This window comes from Schistocerca gregaria, chromosome 4, assembly GCF_023897955.1.
Source record: "Schistocerca gregaria isolate iqSchGreg1 chromosome 4, iqSchGreg1.2, whole genome shotgun sequence".
Lineage (NCBI taxonomy): Eukaryota > Metazoa > Arthropoda > Insecta > Orthoptera > Acrididae > Schistocerca > Schistocerca gregaria.
The window spans coordinates 732019180-732041693 of record NC_064923.1 but is presented as its reverse complement, the minus strand read 5'-3'; the positions used below and the strand labels follow the sequence as shown (position 1 = coordinate 732041693).

The following is a 22514-nucleotide window of genomic DNA, read 5'->3' as shown; positions in this document are numbered from 1 at the left end:
GGAGTGGCGACTGGGTGGGGGTAAGGAGGAGGCTGGGGTGGGAAGGGGGACAGATATTACGGTAGGGAGGGGGACAGTGAAGTGCTGATAGGGAGTGGGCATTGGTGAGATGGAGAGAGGGTAGGGCAGACGGTGGGCAGGGGAGGGGGGGGTGGGGGGGGGGGGCAGGGAAAGGGCTGGATGGGTGACGACAATGACTAACTAAGGTTGACGCCAGGAGAGTTATGAGAAGATAGGTTATATTGCAGGGAAAGTTCCCACCTGTGCAATTCACAAAAATTGGTGTTGGTAGGAAGGATCCATATGGCACAGGTTGTGAAGCACTCATTGAAATGAAGGATGTCATGTTGGGCAGTGCGCTCTGCAACAGGGTGGTCCACTTCTTTCTTGAGCACAGTTTTGTCAGTGTCCATTTATGCGGACAGACAGCTTACACACATAAAAGCAGCACAGTGGTTGCAGCTTAGCTTGTAGATAACATGACTGGTTTCACAGGTAGTCCTGCCTTTGATGGGACAGGTGACGTTTCCGACCGAACTGGAGTAGGTGGTGGTGGGAGGATGTGATCTCCAATCAGTCCTCAAATCCTTAGGCCTATCCCAGAACTTCCCCCTGGAGTCCATCTCTCTTCTCACACCTACCATTCCCCACACTTCTAACTTCTACATTCTTCCTGAAGTCCATAAACCCAACCACCCAGGATGCCCCATTGTGGCCAGTTACTGTGCCCCCACGGAGAGCATCTCTGCTCTCATAGACCAACACCTTCAACCTATTACCACAAACATACACTCCTATATAAAACATACCAACCATTTCCTCCACCGACTCTCCAAAGTTCACGTCCCTTTACCACATGGTGCACTGCTCGTCACTATTGATGCCACATCCCTTTACACTAATATCCTGAATGCCCATATCCTTACCATTATTGAACACTACCTTTCCAACACCCAATGGTTTCAAAACCAACAACCTCCTTCCTAGTCACCATGACCAACTATACACACACCCACAATTACTTCTCCTTCTAAGGCATTACCCACAAACAAATCCGGGGTACAGTTATGGGCACCACATGGCACCATTCTATGCCAACCTATCAATGGGTCATCTAGGGGAATACTTCCTAAACACCCAGAATCCTAACCCCTCACCTAGTTAAGATTAATTGATGACATCTTTGCCATCTGGATCGAGGGTGAGGACACCCTATAGACATTCCTCCAGTACCTCAACAGCTTCTCCCCCATTTGCTTCACCTAGTCCTACTCAACCCAACAAGCAACCTTCCTAGATGTTCACCTCCACCTCAGAGATGGCTACATCAGCACTTCCGTCCATATCGAACCTAGAACCAATCAGCAATACCTGTACTTCAACAGCAGCCACCTGTTACATACCAAGAAGTCCCTTCCATACAGCCTAGCCACCCAAGGTCATCGCATCTGCAGTGACGATGGCTCATCTTGAAATATATGAGGGTCTCACTGAAGCCTTCACAGACCGTAATTGTCATCCCAAGCTTGTACAAAAACAAAAATGCCATGCCTTATCTTCCTAGTCACCCTCCACCTCCCACAGAGAAGCATTTCCCTCATAGCTCAGTACCACCCAGAACTGGAGCAACTGAATTACATTCTCCGCCAAGCTTTCGATTACCTCTCGTCATGATCCTGAGATGAGAAATGTCCTGCCTATTATCCTTCCCACCCTTCCCACAGTGGTATTCTGCTGTCCACCGAACCTACTCAATATACTTGTCCATCCCTACACAACCCCTGCTCCCAACCCTCCATCTCATGGCTCATAGCCCTGTAATAGACCTAGATGCAAGACCTGTCCAATACATCTTCTCACCACCACATACTCCAATCCAGTCACAAACATCACCTATCCTGTTAAAGGCAGGACAATCTGTGAAACCAGTCACATTATCTACAAGCTGCATCTACTGTTCTGAATTCTATGTGGGCATGACAACCAACAAACCCATGAACAGCCTCCGACGAGCTCTGCCCGAGAAACAAGTGGACTACCCTGTTGCAGAGCATGCTGCCCACCAAGACATCTTTCATTTCATTGTTATATTTGCCTCAGTTTATTCTCAGGACAGTATTCTACTCCACTGTAGGCCATCAATTTATGAAGTATATACATAGCACCCACACAGGTACCTCCTCTCGCAAAGTTTCCCATTTTGAAGAGACCCATTGCCCATTGTGCTGGTTCCGCACATAAAACTAAATAATAAATCCTGACAGTAGTTGTGCTGTCCTGTTTAACCATTTGTTTTTTATTTTTCTCTATTACGAGCATCATTTATCAGTAAGGCACAGTGCTCTTCCAGAGTGATATGTAACACCACAACAAGTAGTTTAAAATGATTTTCCTTTCATACTTGTTAATTAGAAGTATCCTTCTGCCTCAAATTTCACTCATTTCTTGAGATCAGTGATGCTACAACAGCTTTGTAGACAGTGATTCCTGACTTCGTGTTCATCGAATCGAGAAGTTTGAGCCTTTTTGTTACTAAAAATCAGTAAGTTTCCCTAAAGGGTGAGCTTTCTCTACAACTGCTTTGAGTAAATTTCAGAAAATACAGTTAGTACAGCTTCATAAAATTTTGCCTTTGTCTCCCTGTCTATAGGTGGCGGAGTGGAATCTCCCCATATCACTGTGGCATGATTGGGAAGGTAATTAGCGACATTTCCCAGGCATACTCAGAAATATTCCACCACTTTGATAGTAATAACCAATTACTATTTTAAGCTAGTATTACTACTTATTTTCACTTGGATTATTATAATAATATATAACAATGACTGCATTCTGTGCAAAACAAATAAGTTAAGCTGTCACTCCTTGATCTGTCAATTCTGGCCATGGATTCAGAAATTTTAGCAATGTTCTCCACTATAATAAGAAGTTCAACTACTGATAAAAACACACACTAATATCCAACAAAAATGAATCAACTGCTGATGAATATTTGTGTGTGTGTGTGTGTGTGTGTGTGTGTGTGTGATGCACAATGAGGTTATCAGCATCCTTACAAAATCAGTAGAAACAAATGTGGCTGAAATGGAGGAAATGCGATAAAACTGAATAAAAATCAGTCAAAGATAAAACAGCGCTCACTTTTACCCGGTCTCGTCCATTATCATCTGCACAATCACACTAGCTCACATCAAAGAAGATAGCATTAATAGTGTTCATATGTTCTAAAACCGTGAAGTAAAACTAAGGAAGACAAGGGTGAACCTAACACAGATTCACAGGAATGTGTAGTTGGCTGTTCATTTAGCAAAAATGTGGATGAACCAACCAACCAAACAACACATTAAAAACATTGCCCTAAGATTTTACTGAGCAAATTGAACCATTCACAAAACCTTAAAAGTCGTACCACATTTGTTTCATCGTTAGCTAAAATAGAGGGCAAATCTGTTGGCAAGTGACCTTCTGTCTTATGGTCCAAAAATAAAACACGATCTATTAAACCATGCCACACCTCTTGTTGGAGCAGAAACCCAAGTGTCATAGGTCTGTGGCCTATGCGAAAATGAGAAAGGAGGACCTCATCCCACCCCACCTGCATGGCTGGAAGGAGGTAGGCAGCTGTGGACTTTACTAGGCACACTTATTACCTGTCATTTCCAGCCATTCCCCTTCCCACCCATGCATGACTCTGTACCTCAACAGTGAGGCAATGGCATACAGAGGGATGGCACACTGAATGAGGATCGCAACACACCTCCTCGGCTGCTGCATCCGCCATTTTGTTCCCGACAATACCCATGTGTCCTGGCACCCAGCAGAGGGATACCTCTTTCCCCAGCCTTTGTATTGAAGGAAAACGTCCTGGATAATCTGGGTTAGTTTACCTGCTGGGTGCAAGCACAGTAGAGAATCAAGGGCACTAAGGGAATCAGATAAGAAAAGAAATTTAGCACTTGAAACATGTTTCATTTTCTCGTGCCTGCTATATTGCATGTAATTCCATGTAAAGTCTTGAGGCAGTAGGACCTTGAGGACATGATCAGGGGAAACTAAAGAGCAACTACCAGATTTTATATACATCCATAAATACAGATACAGAGTTGTGGTGCTCAGTCATCAAATAAAGTATTAAAGACATAAGCAGGAGTGAAACCTCTCCTGTACTGCACTAAACCTAAAATTAATCTGGGCCATTGCAGTAACCAGGGTGGAAAGTGCTTAAAACCCTGAAGTTGGGGTTGTACTTGCTTTACAGCAAGTGACTCCTTCATATGCTGCATGTGGATCCCAAATGGGCTTGTTGTTTGTGTGTGATTGGAGTAAAGGTATTCCAGAGACAGAAGAGCAACAGTATGGTATGCAGGTGAATTCGGAGCAGTGAGGAATTTACTGATCTGCCACACCACGAGGAGCTGCTGTCTACATCTACATGGGTAGACTGCAAAGTATTACAACAAAGTGCATGGCACCTTCACAATAATTCTTTATTATTCCAATCTCAAACAGTGCAAAGAAAAAAAAGAACACCTACAGCTTTATGTGCCAATTCTGATTTCCCTTATTTTATTATGATGGTCGTTTCTTCCTATGTAGGTGAGCATCGACAAAATATTTTCAAATTGGGCGGAGAAAGCTGGTGACTGAAATATTGTGAGAAGATTCTGCTACAGCGAAAAATGCCTTTTTCAAATTGCATTCACCCCAAATCCTTTCTCGTGTCAGTGACTCTTGGTTGGTTGGTTTGTGGGAATAAAGGGACCAGACTACTACGGTCATCAGTCCCTCTTTCCAAGGAAAAACAAAACAAAACTAAAACCTCCTAAAGAGAAGAAAAACGAACAACAGGAAAGACGACACAGGACAAGAAATACTCAGACAAAGAACAGACAAAACAAAGTAAAACCACACAGAGTGTGGCGGTGGTTGGCCGACCGTAGGGAGAAAAAAGGAAAAGCCAACCACCGACAACACATTAAAAACTCAGTTTAAAATCGTAGGCCAAAGGCCAGAATCAACACAATACAATAAAATGAAATAGAAACACTCAGATTAAACGATAAAAACCCCCTGACCGAATAAAACGTAAAACTAAGTCAGCCATAGCAGAGTCATCTGTTCAAAGCGCAGGGAGCATGTCAGGCAGTGCGGACGACTGCCTGAGCACAGCTAAAAGTGGACAGTCCAATAAAATGTGGACCACTGTCAAAACGGAGCCGCAGCGACATAAAGGTGGGTCCTCAAATCGCAATAGGTGGCCGTGCGCCAGCCATGTGTGCCCAATGCACAGCCGGCAGAGGACAACAGACTCCTTGCGAGAGGCCCGCAAGGAGGAGCGCCACACACCGGTAGCCTCCTTGATGGCCCGAAGTTTGTTTCGTGAAGGCAGGGCGCGCCATTCAGTGTCCCAAAGGTCCGGAATTTTGCTGCGTAGGAACGCTCGCAAACCTGTCTCCGGGAGGCCAATGTCCAGAGATGGTGTACTGGCGGCCTCTTTCGCCAGGCGGTCAACATTCTCATTGCCGGGTATCCCAACATGGCCTGGGGTCCACACGAAGACCACAGAGCGGCCGCAATGCGCATGAATATGCAGGGACTCCTGGATAGCCATCACGAGACGAGAACGAGGGAAACACTGGTCGAGAGCTCGTAAACTGCTCAGGGAATCGCTACAGATAACGAAGGACTCACCTGAGCAGGAGCGGATATACACTAGGGCATGAAAGATGGCAACCAGCTCAGCAGTGTAAACACTGCACCCAGCCGGCAACGAACGTTGTTCAGAATGGTCCCCTAGCGTTATTGCATAACCGACATGACCAGAATTTGAAAATATTTTGTTGATGCTCACCTACATAGGAAGAAATGATCATCATAATAAAATAAGGGAAATCAGAATTGGCGCATAAAGCTGTAGGTGTTCGTTTTTTCTGTGCACTGTTTGAGATTGGAATAATAAAGAATTATTACCGTCGGTGTAGACCAGAATTATTACTGTCGGTGTAGACAACGCCAGAGCTTAATACGTGGCCAGGATGGAATAAAAGCGGCGTCGGAAGGCCTTCGGAGGGACTGAGTCCTTCGAGCCCTGTGCCAAATCGAGCCGAAGGCAAGGGCGAGGCACACACCATGGGGGTGTACTCAGAGGGGCCCGGAAAGGAGGTGGAACAGGGAAACACCCAAGCCCGTAGAGAAGCTGTTTGACACGTACGGCGATCGGACAACCCGACCGGGGCCGACGTTCTGGCAGATGGACGGCTGACTGCGGGAGCAGGACACGATAATTTGGATGCCCGGGCAAGCTAAAAACATGGGCAGCATAAGCAGCCAGTAATTGTTGGTGTCGTAGCTCCAGTGGAGGGACACCTGCCTCCACAAGTATGCTGTCCACAGGGCCGGTTCGGAAGGCACCAGTGGCAAGGCGTATCTCGCTGTGGAGGATTGGGTCCAGCACCCGCAACGCAGATGGGGATGCTGAGCCATAAGCCAGACTCCCATAGTCCAGACGGGACTGGACTAACGCCTGGTAAAGCCGTAGGAGAATAGATCGGTCAGCGCCCCACCCAGTGTGGCTCAGGCATCGCATAGCATTTAGATGCCGCCAACACGCCTGTTTAAGCTGCCGAATATGAGGCAGCCAAGTCAACCGGGCATCAAAAACCACCCCCAAAAACCTATGTGACTCTACCACTGGAAGAAGCTCGCCGTCAAGATAAAGCTGCGGCTCCGGGTGAATAGTGGGTCGCCGGCAGAAATGCATAAAGCAGGTCTTGGCTGCAGAAAACTGAAAACCATGCGCTACAGCCCAAGACTGCATCTTGCGGATTGCGCCCTGTAGCTGACGTTCAGCAGCTGCAATGCCAATAGAGCTGTAGTAAAGGCAGAAGTCATCAGCATACAGGGAAGCAGAGACAGAATTTCCCACGGCCGCAGCGAGCCCGTTAATGGCTATTAAAAACAGACAGACACTTCGAACAGAACCCTGTGGCACACCGTTCTCCTGGACTTGGGAGGAACTATATGAGGCCGCGACGTGCACGCGGAAGGTATGATACGACAGAAAATTGCGGATATAGATCGGCAGAGGGCCCGAAGACCCCATCCATGAAGCGTAGAAAGGATGTGATGACGCCATGTCGTATCATACGCCTTCCGCATGTCGAAAAAGACAGCGACCAGATGCTGACGGTGGGCAAAGGCAGTACGGATGGCCGACTCCAGGCTCACCAGATTGTCGGCGGCGGAGCGGCCTTTACGGAACCCACCCTGAGACGGAGCCAGAAGGCCCCGAGGCTCCAGTACGCAATTCAAGCACCGGCTCACCATCCGTTCAAGCAACTTGGAAAGAACATTGGTGAGGCTAATGGGACGGTAGCTGTCCACCTCTAAAGGGTTCTTCCCTGGTTTCAGAATAGGGACAACAAGACTTTCCCGCCATTGCGACGGAAACTCACCCTCGACCCAAATGCGGTTGTAAAGGTCGTGGAGGCGTCGCTGGCAGTCCACTGAAAGGTGTTTCAGCATCTGAGAGTGGATGCTATCTGGGCCAGGAGCGGTATCAGGACAAGCGGCGAGGGCACTGCGGAATTCCCACTCACTGGATTCAGGATGGTGGGTGCGAAAAGAAAGACTCCGACATTCTATCCGCTCTTTAATGGAGTGGAAGCCCAAGGGGTAGTTGGCAGAAGCGGAATTCAGAGCAAAGTGCTCTGCCAAGCGGTTTGCAATGACGTCGGAGTCAGTACAAACTGCTCCATTCAGTGAGAGCGCAGGGACGCTGACAGGGGTCCGATAGCCATAGAGGCGGCGAATCTTGGCCCAGACCTGCGATGGAGTGGCATGGAGGCCAATGGTGGACACATACCGCTCCCAGCACTCCTGCTTGCGTTGGCGGATAATGCGGCGGGCTCGCGCACGCGGCCGTTTGAAGGCGATAAGGTGTTCGATTGAGGGATGTCGCTTGTAACGCTGGAGCGCCCGCCGGCGAGCTTTAATCGCTTCAGCGATCTCAGGCAACCACCAAGGCACAGTCCGCCGCCGAGGGGACCCAGAAGAATGGGGAATGGCAGATTCGGCGGCAGTAATGATGCCGATGGTGACCGATTGAACCACTGCATCAATGTCATCATTAGAAATAGGCACAATAGCGGCACTGGAGGAGAACAAGTCCCAGTCAGCCTTATTCAGAGCCCATCTGCTAGGGCGCCCAGAAGATTGACGCTGTGGCAGTGACCAAAAGATCGGAAAGTGGTCACTACCCCACAGGTCGTCATGCACTCTCCATCGGACAGACGGTAAGAGGCTAGGACTACAGATGGAAAGGTCAATAGCGGAGTATGTGCCATGCCTCACCCTGAAGTGTGTGAAGGCACCATCATTTAAGATCGAGAGATCGAGCTGCGCCAATAAATGCTCAACGATGGCACCTCGACCTGTTGCCACTGACCCACCCTACAGATGGTTATGGGCGTTAAAGTCGCCCAGTAACAGGAAAGGTGGCGGCAATTGGGATATCAGAGCAGCCAGGACATGTTGTGCGACATCACCATCCGGTGGAAGGTAAAGACTGCAGATGGTAACAGCCTGTGGCGTCCACACCCGAACAGCGACAGCCTCTAAAGGAGTTTGGAGAGGTACAGACTCGCTGTGAAGAGAGTTCAGGACATATATGCAGACGCCACCAGACACCCTTTCATAAGCTGCCCGGTTCTTATAATAAGCCCGGTAGCCACGGAGGGCAGGGGTTCGCACTGCCAGAAAACAAGTTTCCTGCAGAGCAATGCAGAGGAAAGAGTAGGCTGATAAGTTGGCGGAGCTCAGCTAGATGGTGGAAGAAACCGCTGCAGTTCCACTGGAGGATGGTGTTGTCCATGGCTGAGAAAGGCGTGACGGTACTGAGAAGGCAGATTATGCCGCTGGGTCACTTGCTGCCTCCGATTGAGCACCTGTGACAGTGCTTTCCATGGTGTCTGAGGGACCAGTGAGATCGAGGTCCTCAGCAGACGCCAGAATCTCCACCTCGTCCTCAGACGCAGAGCGTGTAGGAAGCGGTGGGACGGGTGCCACCGCAATTTCGTTAGTCTTGGGGACTTTCTTCTTCTGTTTCTCTCGCTGTGCCTTCGGTGGTTCGGGCAAAACATCACCTTCGAAGGCCAAGATGAAGGCACCGGTGGCTACCTGATTATCCCTCAGACCCCGATGGACGCGCCGGACAAAGTGAACACCCCGTCGTTCTAGATTGGCGCGTAGTTCATCGTTGGACTGCAGTAGAAGATCCCTGTGGAATATAATACCCTGGACCATGTTTAAACTTTTATGGGGAGTGATGGTGACTGAAAGATCCCTCAACTTTTCACAAGTGAGCAACTTCCGTGACTGGGCAGAGGATGCTGTTTTGATGAGAACCGACCCAGAGCGCATTTTGGACAAGCCCTCCACCTCCTCGAACTTGTCCTCTAAATGCTCCACAAAAAACTGGGGCTTGGTCAACATAAATGATTCCCCATCAACTCGCGTACACACGAGGTACTGGGGTGAATAATCTCCACTGCCTTCTTTAGCCATACGTTCCTCCCATGGAGTGGCCAGGGAGGGAAACGATCTCTGATCAGATTTCTTCCCATTGAGGTTAGACTTTGATTGCTTAGAGACTGCTGGTGGAGGCCCACCAGCGAGAGATGATGTACCACGCTTCATTGCGCGTCATCCACCCTGATGCCACCCACTCCGACCAGGGGCTCTCCCCATGGGCGCCACCCAGCCGCAGCAAAGACCACCTGGCAGGATGGCCTTTGCCGGGAGTCCTGATGCCCCAGAGGGATAGGCATCTACCCCTCGGCATACGTGGGGAGGTAGCAGCTCAGGCATCAGCAGTGCGATCCCTGTGTAGTCAGAGGGCTTCCACCAAGAGGTACATGACAACCCCACCACAACGGACTGGCTACCGTGCTGGCTGTCGGGTGTCAAAATATCCATGTACATAACGAAGGCAAAGATGGAAGTACACTATGGAGGGAATGTACGCTACCCGGAACACATTGCAGCAGATGTGGCCGGAAGCTCGATGGAAGTCCAACTCCATGACAATATCGGGTGGGCCAGATCTTAGGGCAAGATGGATATACAATACACCACGTAAGGCGTCCTTCCCCAAATTTTGAAAGATAGTGGTCAAACCCCTTAGGGGACCATAACATTAAGGCCGAAATATTTGAGACTCCTTTTAGTCGCCTCTTACGACAGGCAAGAATACCACGGGCCTATTCTTACCCCCGAACCCGCAGGGGGTTGTCAGTGACTCTCTCTCCCCTATTTCACAATAATACAAAATGTGCTGCTCTTCTTTGAACTTTCTCAGTTTACTCTGTCAATCCCATCTGGTAAGGATCTCAAACTGCACAACAGTATCCCAAAAGAGGATGTACAAGCATAAAGCAGTCTTTGGTTTGTCTTCCCTACAATATTTTCTATGTGTTCTTTCCAATTTAAGCTGTTTGTAATTGTAATTCCAATTGTACACCTCACCGCTCTAAATTGGGGTGCAGCTCATTGTCAGATTGCAGGAGGAGGTCCCTGTCAAATATGATATCCTGGACCATATATAAGCTCTTATGTGGTGTGATGGTTACACAAACACCCCCCAGCTTGTCATGAGTTACAACCGTGATTGGGCAGAAGATGCTGTTTTGATCAAGACTGAGCCAGATCTCATTTTGGACAATCCCTCCACCTCCCTAAACTTGTCCTCTAAATGCTCAACAAAAAGCTGAGGTTCCATCATCATGAAAGATTCCCCATCAGCTCTCGAACACACAAGGTACCAGGCAAATAATATCTGCTGCCATCCTTAGCCTGACGTTCCTACCATGGTGCGGCCAGGGATGGGAATGATTTGCGGCCGTACTTCTGTGCGTTGAATTGAGCTAGTGAATGCTTAGAGACTGCTGGTGATTCACCACCAGCAAGAGATAATGGACTATGCTTCATCCCATGTCATCCGTCCTGATGCCACCCACTCCGACCAAGGGCCCTCCCCCACGGGCGCCACCCAGCCACGGCAAAGGCCACCTGGTAGGAAGGCCATTGCCAGGGGGATGTGCATCTACCCCTTGGCATACAAGGAGAGTTAATGGTGCAGGCATCAGCAGAGCGATCCCTGTGTGGTTACAAGGCTACAACCAGCAGGGTACATGGCGGCCCCACCACAATGGACTGGATACCGTGTTGGATATCAGGTGCAAAGAAGTCCATGGTCATTGTTGATGCAGGAAGCGACACTGCAAAGTGCATGGTGGAAAACGCACCCAGGAAGTTGTCCTCACCCAAAAGATGGGGCGGTGGAGGGGGGGGGGGGGGGGGGTGAATGGTGGGAAAAATCAGAACACAGTCTGGTGCAGACAATGACAGAAGAGGAAAGGGAAGGGCAAAGGATAAGGTAAGACAGAGGAAAACAGGTTAGCAGAGGTTTGGGCCAAGAGGATTGCGAGAGTATAGGGCATGCTGGAAACACAATTTCCACCACAATTTCAGAGAAACTAATGTTGGAAGGAGGTGTCCAAATGGCTGGTGCAGTAGAACAGCTGCTGAAGGCATTTTCATTGTGGTGTGCAGCATGTTCGGCAACTGGACAGTTGCCAGTAGACAGTTGGTAACATGTTTTGGCCACATATAATGCTACACAGTAATTGCAGCATATCTGGTATATATCAAGACTGCTTTTATAGGGTAAGAAATGGCTGTTAATGGACAGCAGTAAAAGGTGGTCGGTGGGTGTATGGGACAGGTCTTGCATTTTGGTTGTCCACATGGGAATGACCCATGTGGTGCAGCATTATACTACAGCGTAGAAAAACAGCTTCCAGTTGTCTTGGAGAGGATAAATGCAGATCCTGTATGGTTTACAAGGGAATATTATCCATTCTTGTTGTAAAATAAAGGCAAGTTCAGGTCACAATGATAGAGGTGGATAGCTATCATGAACCCTTCTCTCCAAAGCAGAGCACAAAAGCTCAATAATATTGAGTATGGTGGCTGTGGTGGTCAAGGGTGTTGCAACTATTCATTATCGTGCTCACAAAACCAGTCCTGGACAATGAGAGCGAGTGAACAGTGGTCCTGTCATCTTGGAATACATCATCATTGAGGAACAAAAACTGTACCATGGGGTGGCTCTGATTACCCAAAATAGTTAAACAACTCTTTGCAGTAATGCCATCTTGCAAAGTAACCATGGGGGTCAAGGAAAACTGCAATATAACTGCCCAAACAAGCAATGAACCCCCACCATGCTTCACCTTTGGCACCAAGAAGTCTCCATTGATGACTTGAAACAGGATACGCTAGGTATAAATTCCAGAACTAGGAAACTGCATGAAACAAGACTCATCCAAGTGAATGACTTTCTTCCTTTTTTTTTACAGTTTTGTGTTTTCTTTTTCTTAATTAATAGAAGGTTTTACCATTTTTATCCATATTTTGCAGGTTTGTATGAAATTGTACTCCATCCATATGAAGTTTGGATTAAAATGCCTTAAGTTTCATTTTTTTATGTTTTATTAACATGCACAATGCATTTTAGACCCTGTGGATCCATCTTCAGGTGCAATTCCTCTAATATATAATTTACATTTGCTCTGGAATGAGGTGAAATGCATTTTCTGGACAAAGAGGGAAGAACATTTTTAATCTTTTGAGGTCAGCACAAATTGGTTTTTTCGTACAATGAGTTGTACACAAACATACACCTTGAGTGACATGGTGTACGACAACAGTATGAATAAAACAATGTATGCTGACATCAAAAGGTTAAAAATGTTCTTCCTTGTTCGTTCAGAAAATGCATTTCATCTAACTCAAGTGCAAATGTAAATTAGGTATTAGACGATTTGCACCTGAAGATGGACCCACAGAGCCCGAAATACATTGTGTAATTAAATAATGCGAAAAAAATTGTGACTGAAGGCATTTTTATTCAAATTTACTGTGTACAATGTTTTAAATCAAGAAACTCGACATTTTACTCATATTACAATTTGATTACTAATTAATGAATGAGGGGGAAAAAAGTAATTTTTCTCAAAGATCAGCAAAGATATTGTCTTTGTGTAACAGTTTCTCTGAAGAAGAAGAAGAAGAAGAAGAAGAAAAAGAAAATCCCCAAACAACAGTGATTATAATTTTAAACTCTGAGGCATGACTCTCAGTAAGCTTCAAAAATTGTGGAGGAGCATAAAGCACATTAGATGTAATTACACACTAACATTAATTGTGTTGCATCTCAGCAGTTTTCAAATCATACTGATTGCAACTGGAAGCTAACCCAAATGGAATGGAATCCCTTTGTTCCTCACAAACTCAAAAACATTTGTAAGTACATTATATGTTAGTGCACCTCCCTGTGATGTTTCTTGGGTAATGCTAAATTTGGACTATTTACTCCTCTGTGAAGGAGGAGTAACAATCAAGTAAACAAATAGAAGGGGCAAGATGGGAATGAGTAAATTTTTCTACTATTAATAAAGCTATTTTTCTGAGTACACTGATAAAAATACCTATACTCTGCACGGCACTTCTGGCACAGGACTATCCCTTTAAAAACATATTACAACTTTTTGAGCCCATGTGGCAAACACAGAATATTCCATTTAATGTCCACACAAAAGTGGGAACACAAGAGATGTTTTGAAAGTAACTTACGTCTATACTGGCTGAACTTTTTTTTTCCTTTTCTGCTGGTCAAAAGTATAAACAATAAAGAAAACAACATTACCTGAAAATAAGCTTCCTTTTTAGCACGGCGAAAAGCTGAATTAGAATCTGGAATTGCCGACAGTCGATCACGTTTTTCATCAATTCTTCCCAAAGTAAGTCGATCCATTTCTTCAACAATACGAGCTGTTCGTTGTCTATTAGCCAGGGCTCCTGAGTGGCTAGGTGATACAGTTAGTGCTCTAAAGTACAACTGATCAGCCATTACAACATCATTTTGAGTTTGCTCTAAAAATTCACCATAATGGTTTAAAATATCAGGATGCTTCGGAGCAAGAGCAACGGCATGTTCAAATAACTTTAATGCTTTTTCATGTTTTCCACTATTTTTCATCTCTAAGGCAGCATGTAAAGAACAGACAGCTTCTGAATCCAATCCTGCAAATAATTACAGTGAATTCTTAAATGGTTGTGATAGTAACAACAAGAGTAGGTACATGAAAACAATAAGTAACTGATGAACATACCACTGTAATACAATTAGTATAGCTCTGCAATTATCTAATTTCAGTTTTTGAAATGTTACATTACAGCAAAAAGAATAATTAAACAGCAGGTGCAATATCATCTTATGATTCCAGGCAATAAATTAATAATTAATGCTTTCTTTTCCATCAAATTTTCATATGATATTTCATTACATGAAACTCTTTACACGTTTGGTGCTCAGCAGGTTGTTTTTGTTAAAATATTTAACAAATCTTATTAATTATTTCAAACAAACAATGAAATCCTGTCATCATAACATTCAGAAATGTACAGAGCCATATAAAGGAACTTCCATTAAGAGTGATACTTTTAAAATTATAATTTCCATTGTCTAATATATTTTTTGTGCACTTTCATGTGTGGAAATATCCAGTACAATTTGATGCTACCCCATGCAAGAGCTCATGCTTCTTGAATACTTGGAAATCATCAAAAAATTTCACCGAAGTGACAGCTCAGTTGTGGGTACTCATTGTTTGTTCACTGGAGAATTACATCACCACCTACGTTTCTCCAGTCAGGCTTATGCTGTACTATGGCCACGACTGAGAGAGATTTCACTCTGTACAACCAGAAGCCACCAAGAAGACAATGTGAAGTGTGAAGCGAGAAGTGTGGAAAATATCACAGCAATAGTGGCCAATATTGAGGAAGAGCCAAGTGTGTCAGTTTCAATATGAACTCAAAGGTTGCGCCTATCTGAGACATCAACCTGGAGAATCTTGTAAAAGGATTTGGGTTTGCATCCATTTTAAGTTGTATTGACTCAAGAACTGAAGTCAAATGATCACAGACTGTATCATGAATTTGCTGATTGAGCCACACAACTGTTGGATTCTGGTACTAATTTCACCGGAAAAATCATTTTCTCAGACAAGGAGCATTTTTACCTCAGTGACTATGTCAATACACAAAATCGTTGTTATTGGACGGGGAAGAACCCACAAATAGTCCATGAGGTGCCATCGCATTCAGAAAAACTCACTGTGTGGTTTGATTGATAGCTTTTTGGCGTCATTGCACTTACTTTGTTTTGAGAAAAACCACTGGCGACTACTACAGAACCATGTTATGATGTTGAAAACATGTAGTTCCAACAGGATGGTGCTATGTGCCACACACCTGATGCTATGCCCGATTTACTGAGGGAGAAGTTGGGCGACTGTATCATCTAAACATGTGCATCTACAAACTGGCTGCCACGGTTGTGTATTTAACACCCATGATTTTTTTTTTTCCTCTGCATTTACATCAACACCCAAGTCTATGCTGACAAGCCATAAACTTCGGAATGTTGGAGGAAAACATTCGCCAAGCTATCACAGACGTAGCATCACTGATGCTGTATAGAGCGATTTACTATTGAAGCCATTGTGTGTGTGTGTGTGTGTGTGTGTGTGTGTGTGTGTGTGTGTGTGTGTGTGTTCAAAGTCATGGTGGACATTTGAACAACATTTTGTTCAGAACATAACTGCAATTTCTAATCTTGAAAATAAAACACAGTTTACATACTGAGTGTTTTTTAAGCTTCAGTCTTAATGAAACATCCTTTAAACCTGCATGAGTGCTTGTTCAGAGTCTACAAGTGATGAGCATGGAAAAAGTGGTAAAATGGTGAACTGAAATCATTCAAGTTGGCAAGTTGTGGCTTATACTATTAATATGTCCATCTTACAAACTGAAAATGGACGGTATCAATTTAAGCTGAGCCTACCATTTCTGTGACAGTCATACGTCACTAAAAAGTGAGATATTCCACAATTATGTAGTATATCTTTTGGACCAATCTGATGTATCATCTTTCCACAGGACACAAAAACAAAGTCTTATTCTCTGGAGTGTTCAGATTTCCGTCTTACTTCTTCCCTTACAACAGAGAACAGAGATTGGTTTTCAGCTGAACATATGAACATTACCTTCCTCAATGCTTCACATCTACATCACATTACAAAAACTGGATTATAAGACGATGTGTGTATGTAACTAACAATACTAACAAGCTACTGTGTGCCCACAGTAAAAAAATATGAGGTGCCATGGTGGATGGGAACAGCTTGATACCAGACATGCAATTAACTAACTAAATGAAGAGATGAGGGTCTGACAGAGAGTATGATGTTTGAAAGAAACTATGGATCACAAACTCCCCCCATGAAACATGGACCTTGCCTTTGGTGGGGAGGCTTGCGTGCCTCAGCAATACAGATGGCCATACCGTAGGTGCAACCACAACAGAGGGGTATCTGTTGAGAGGCCAGACAATTATGTGGTTCCTGAAGAGGGGCAGCAGCCTTTTCAGTAGTTGCAGGGGCAACAGTCTAGATGATTGACTGATCTGGCCTTGCAACATTAACCAAAACGGCCTTGCTGTGCTGGTACTGCGAACGGCTGAAAGCAAGGGGAAACTACAGCAGTAACTTTTCCCGAGGACATGCAGCTTTACTGTATGATTAAATGATGATGGCGTCCTCTTGGGTAAAATATTCCGGAGGTAAAATAGTCCCCCATTCAGATCTCCAGGCGGGGACTACTCAGGAGGACATCGTTATCAGGAGAAAGAAAACTGGCGTTCTACGGATCGGAGTGTGGAATGTCAGATCCCTTAATCAGGCAGGTTGGTTAGAAAATTTAAAAAGGGAAATGGATAGGTTAAAGTTAGATATAGTGGGAATTAGTGAAGTTCGGTGGCAGGAAAAACAAGACTTTTGGTCAGGTGACTACAGGGTTATAAAAACAAAATCAAATAGGGGTAATGCAGGAGTAGGTTTAATAATGAATAAAAAAAATAGGAGTGCGGGTAAGCTACTACAAACAGCATTGTGAACGCATTATTATGGCCAACATAGACACAAAGCCCATGCCTACTACAGTAGTACAAGTTTATATGCCAACTAGCTCCGCAGATGACGAAGAAATTGAAGAAATGTATGAGGAGATAAAAGAAATTATTCAGGTAGTGAAGGGAGACGAAAATTTAATAGTCATGGGTGACTGGAATTCGTCAGTAGGAAAAGGGAGGGAAGGAAACATAGTAGGTGATTATGGATTGGGTCTAAGAAATGAAAGAGGAAGCCGTCTGGTAGAATTTTGCACAGAGCATAACTTAATCATAGCTAACACTTGCTTCAAGAATCATAAAAGAAGGTTGTATACATGGAAGAATCCCGGAAATACTAAAAGGTATCAGATAGATTATATAATGGTAAGACAGAGATTTAGGAACCAGGTATTAAATTGTAAGACATTTCCAGGGGCAGATGTGGACTCCGACCACAATCTATTGGTTATGACCTGTAGATTAAAACTGAAGAAACTGCAAAAAGGTGGGAATTTAAGGACATGGGATCTGGATAAGCTGAAAGAAACAGAGGTTGTACAGAGTTTCAAGGAGAGCATAAGAGAACAATTGACAGGAATGGGGGAAAGAGACACAGTAGAAGAAGAATGGGTAGCTCTGAGGGTTGAAGTAGTGAAGGCACCAGAGGATAAAGTAGGTAAAAAGACGAGGGCTGCTAGAAATCCTTTGGTAGCAGAAGAAATATTAAATTTAATTGATGAAAGGAGAAAATATAAAAATGCAGTAAATGAAGCAGGCAAAAAGGAATAGAAACGCCTCAAAAATGAGATCGACAGGAAGTGCAAAATGGCTAAGCAGGGATGGCTAGAGGACAAATGTAAGGATGTAGAAGCTTATCTCACTAGGGGTAAGACAGATACTGCCAACAGGAAAATTAAAGAGACCTCTGGAGAGAAGAGAACCACGTGTATGAATATCAAGAGCTCAGATGGCAACCCAGTTCTAAGCAAAGAAGGGAAGGCAGAAAGGTGGAAGGAGTATATAGAAGGTTTATACAAGGGCGATGTACTTGAGGACAATATTATGGAAATGGAAGAGGATGTAGATGAAGACGAAATGGGAGATAAGATACTGCGTGAAGAGTTTCACAGAGCACTGAAAGACCTGAGTCGAAACAAGGCCCCCGGAGTAGACAACATTCCATTAGAACCACTGACGGCCTTGGGAGAGCCAGTCATAACAAAACTCTACCAACTGGTGAGCAAGATGTACGAGACAGGCGAAATACCCTCAGACTTCAAGAAGAATATAATAATTCCAATCCCAAAGAAAGCAGGTGCTGACAGATGTGAAAATTACTGAACTATCAGTTTAATAAGTCACAGCTGTAAAATATTAATGCGAATTCTTTCCAGACGAATGGAAAACCTGGTAGATGCGGACCTCGGGGAGGATCAGTTTGGATTCCGTAGAAATGTTGGAACACGTGAGGCAATACTGACCTTACGACTTATTTTAGAAGAAAGATTAAGAAAAGGCAAACCTACGTTTCTAACATTTGTAGACATAGAGAAAGACAATGTTGACTGGAATACTCTCTATCAAATTCTGAAGGTGGCAGGGGTAAAATACAGGGAGCGAAAGGCTATTTACAATTTGTACAGAAACCAGATGGCAGTCATAAGAGTCGAGGGGCATGAAAGGGAAGCAGTGGTTGGGAAAGGAGTGAGACAGGGTTGTAGTGTCTCCCCGGTGTTATTCAATCTGTATATTGAGCAAGCAGTAAAGGAAACAAAAGAAAAATTCGGAGTAGGTATTAAAATTCATGGAGAAGATGTAAAAACTTTGAGGTTTCCCGATGACATTGTAATTCTGTCAGAGACGGCAAAGGACTTGGAAGAGCAGTTGAACGGAATGGACAGTGTCTTGAAAGGAGGATATAAGATGAACATCAACAAAAGTAAAACGAGAATAATGGAATGTAGTCAAATTAAATTGGGTGATGCTGAGAGAATTAGATTAGGAAATGAGACACTTAAAGTAGTAAAGGAGTTTTGCTATTTAGGAAGTAAAATAACTGATGATGGTCGAAGTAGAGAAGATATTAAATGTAGACTGGCAATGGCAAGGAAAGCGTTTCTGAAGAAGCGAACTTTGTTAACATTGAATATAGATTTATGTATCAGGAAGTCGTTTCTGAAAGTATTTGTTTAGAGTGTAGCCATGAATGAAAGTGAAACATGGACGATAACTAGTTCGGACAAGAAGAGAATAGAAGCTTTCGAAATGCGGTGCTACAGAGGAATGCTGAAGATAAGGTGGATAGATCACGTAACTAATGAGGAGGTATTGAATAGGATTGGGGAGAAGAGAAGTTTGTGGCACAAGAAGAAGGGATCGGTTGGTAGGACATGTTCTGAGGCATCAAGGGATCGCCAGTTTAGTATTAGAGGGCAGCGTGGAGGGTAAAAATCGTAGAGGGAGACCAAGAGATGACTACACTAAGCAGATTCAGAAGGATGTAGGTTACAGTAGGTACTGGGAGAAGAAGAAGCTTGCACAGGATAGAGTTGCATGGAGAGCTGCATCAAACCAGTCTCAGGACTGAAGACAACAACAACAACAACAACAACAACAACAACATGGATCACAAGTAACTAATCCACAATACAAGGGGTGAAATGGAAAATATTTCATTCTGCAGTTGACTTCCTTTTAGGTAGATGTTATTCCTGAAGAAAGTATTAAAGGGGGGGGGGGGGGGAAATTACACTCAATCCTTGTCACCAGTATTAGTTTAGTTTACTATAAGACCAACATACTGTTACTAAAGATGTAAGGTGTCACTTCCAGCATATATTTTCAACACAGTAAGAAATCACTGAAGAGCCATAGATATCCTTTGAGAAATGATTCTATCAATGGGCACTGCGAGAACAGAATATGCCAGCAGGAAACATACACATCGCCTCAGTTCTGGGAGTTCCAGAACCTGTACAGAAAATTGGAAGATAGATCAACATAAATATCATTTCTGCACTTTTTACTGCCCATGAAAAACACACTTTGCTTGTTGCACCACCATACAGCGAGACCTTCAGAGGTGGTGGTCAACCCCAAAACAGCAGGGAACCTCCACCTTGCTGCACTTGCTGAATGGTGTGTCTAAGGTGTTCACCCTGACCGGGTTGCCTCCAAACATGTCTCTGACGATTGTCTGGTTGAAGGCATATGCGACACTCATCGGTGAAGAGAATGTGATGCCAATCCTGAGCGGTCCACTTGGCATGTTGTTGAGCCCATCTGTACCGCTCTGCATGGTGTTGTGGTTGCCAAGATGGATCTCGGCAAGTACATTGTACAGTGTGGCATTTTATATATTGTAGTACTTGTGGCACTTTGAAACTAGTCCATGTATTAGAAAGTATGGACAATAAGAAGAAGAAAATTGTGGCAGTCACTGGCAGTTTGTAGGCTATGTACTCATATTTCTCGAAAGAAAAATCACACACTGCTTGTAAAATGAAACGATCATGTGGCATTGATGGCCGGGATGCCCCATCCAGAGATGTTCGGCCGTCGGGTTGCAAGTCCTGCAAGAGAGTGGGTCTTTGCCACCACCACTCCATCTTACAGCACAGAGTCCACCTTCCCACACTCCGTGCCTCTCCAGCAACAGCCTGCATTGAGGAACAGCATGTCGAGACCTGGGTGGTACAGCCGTTTGCCCTCCTACACTGGTGTTGACACTCTGATGTCATGCACTGACACTCATATGTTGAGATCCACTACCAGAAACTGCCTACCCTTGCGAGTATTCTGATAGTCTTCCACACTGCTGGTGCCTACTGTCAACGGAGACTCCATGCTAAATGGGGACTGCATCACTGAGCAGATTTCTGTGTGTCGGCATTCCTGGGCACCGATGTCACTATTGGCCTACTGACTATCTAATTCTGGCTGCTTGCAGAAATGCTATGAGTATAGTAGCATGAGGTCCAATAAACTATTTGACTCCTGATGTTTGCATGAGCTGTTATTGGCTCACCATGTCTTCACTTCAAAATTAAAACAAGGAAAAATTTCAAATAAAATGGAAAACATGGTCAGTTGGACAAAGCACTATGTAAAATGATAAAGAAAAATGCTTCCAGTGGAGACTCATTTTGTAATTCAAGCTACAAATAGCACATATGTCCTCAGATAAGACATTATTCTCCAATGTAAACAAACATATCCTCACAGCATAATCTAAAAGAAGAGAAAGTATAATGCAACAGCATGCTGTTGGAATATGTGGTACAATGTTATTGGGTGATACAGAGAGCAAAGAGGAACTTATTCACTCATAATATCTCTGCTCTATAGATGTTTGTGTCTTTTAGTACACACTGTCATGAGATGGTCAAGCTTCACATATATTAATGTATCAGTAAGAGCAGCAGCAGTAGTAAATATGTTATTGATGAAGTACATAACAAACTTTAAGTGAATATGGAGTTGCAGGGCTCAATGGTGCAGTTAATGGTGTTGTATAATAGGAGTTTGTATTAAAGTACATCAAAATATTACCTTTTGACTGATTATTTAAAAACAAAATATTGTCAATTGCAATAAACATAAAATTATCCTGTAACCCGATAATTTTGAATTATTATAACGTTTTCCTGCCACTCCCCAACCTCCCCCCCCCCCCCCCTTCCCTTCCTGCTTTTCATTTTGTATGCAGGATGTACTGTACACAATTAAGGCACGAATACGTCGAATGTTACAAATAACAAGTGATCGAGAATATTACAAATGAAGAAAGTGGAGTGGTAAATAAGTAACATAAGCAACTATGATCATACTTGCCTACTGCTTTGGATTTGCTCTTAACGTCTTCAGAGACATCAGACGTCCTAAGAACTAATCCCAGAGTTCCATCATCGACAACGTGAATCTGGCTGTCGTCTGGCAAAGGCGAAAACGCTTTTTGCGGCGATTTAAATCCATGTTCACTGCACTGAACTTTAAAGTATTCTGACAGCAAAGCAAAAAGCAACGTAAAAACAAATACTGACATGAATATGAAATATATACAAAATTTATTCATGTCAGCGGAAAACAAACAAGATGACTGAACTCTATTAAAAAGAGATTTGTAAACTGTAACGCGCTGAATATAGGAATTCATTTTGTACTCTAAGCACTGGGAGCATTCACTGAACGACAGTATATTAAAACATTACAATATTATCACTTGAAAACAGTTGGGGCTGTTGGTCATGTGGCAGGCACCCATCGTTTCTTTTCATAGCAAACAACAGCTGTCAGAAACGACGCGAAATTACACATCCTACCACAACAACCACTTCTCGTACGTCAAACTCTCGGAACATGCGGTGCAATGCTATTGGGTGATACAGAGCGAAGACGAACTTATTCACGTATATCTCTGCTTTACACATGTTTATTATCA

The 22514-nt window shown here is 44.2% G+C and overlaps 1 protein-coding gene across 1 annotated transcript in view; it reads right to left on the bottom strand.

Annotated features, from left to right (window-relative positions):
• The window catches only part of LOC126267637 (protein adenylyltransferase Fic-like), a 44852-nt gene extending 22418 nt beyond the window's left edge, over positions 1-22434 (bottom strand). Inside the window, exons 1-2 of the mRNA XM_049972939.1 lie at positions 21908-22434; positions 13769-14145 (exon numbers count right to left, since the gene is read on the bottom strand). Of these exons, the coding sequence (XP_049828896.1) occupies positions 13769-14145; positions 21908-22229 (699 nt within the window). The 5' untranslated portion in view covers positions 22230-22434. The remainder of the gene's footprint in view (positions 1-13768; positions 14146-21907) is intronic.
• Between the last annotated feature and the right edge of the window lie 80 nt (positions 22435-22514).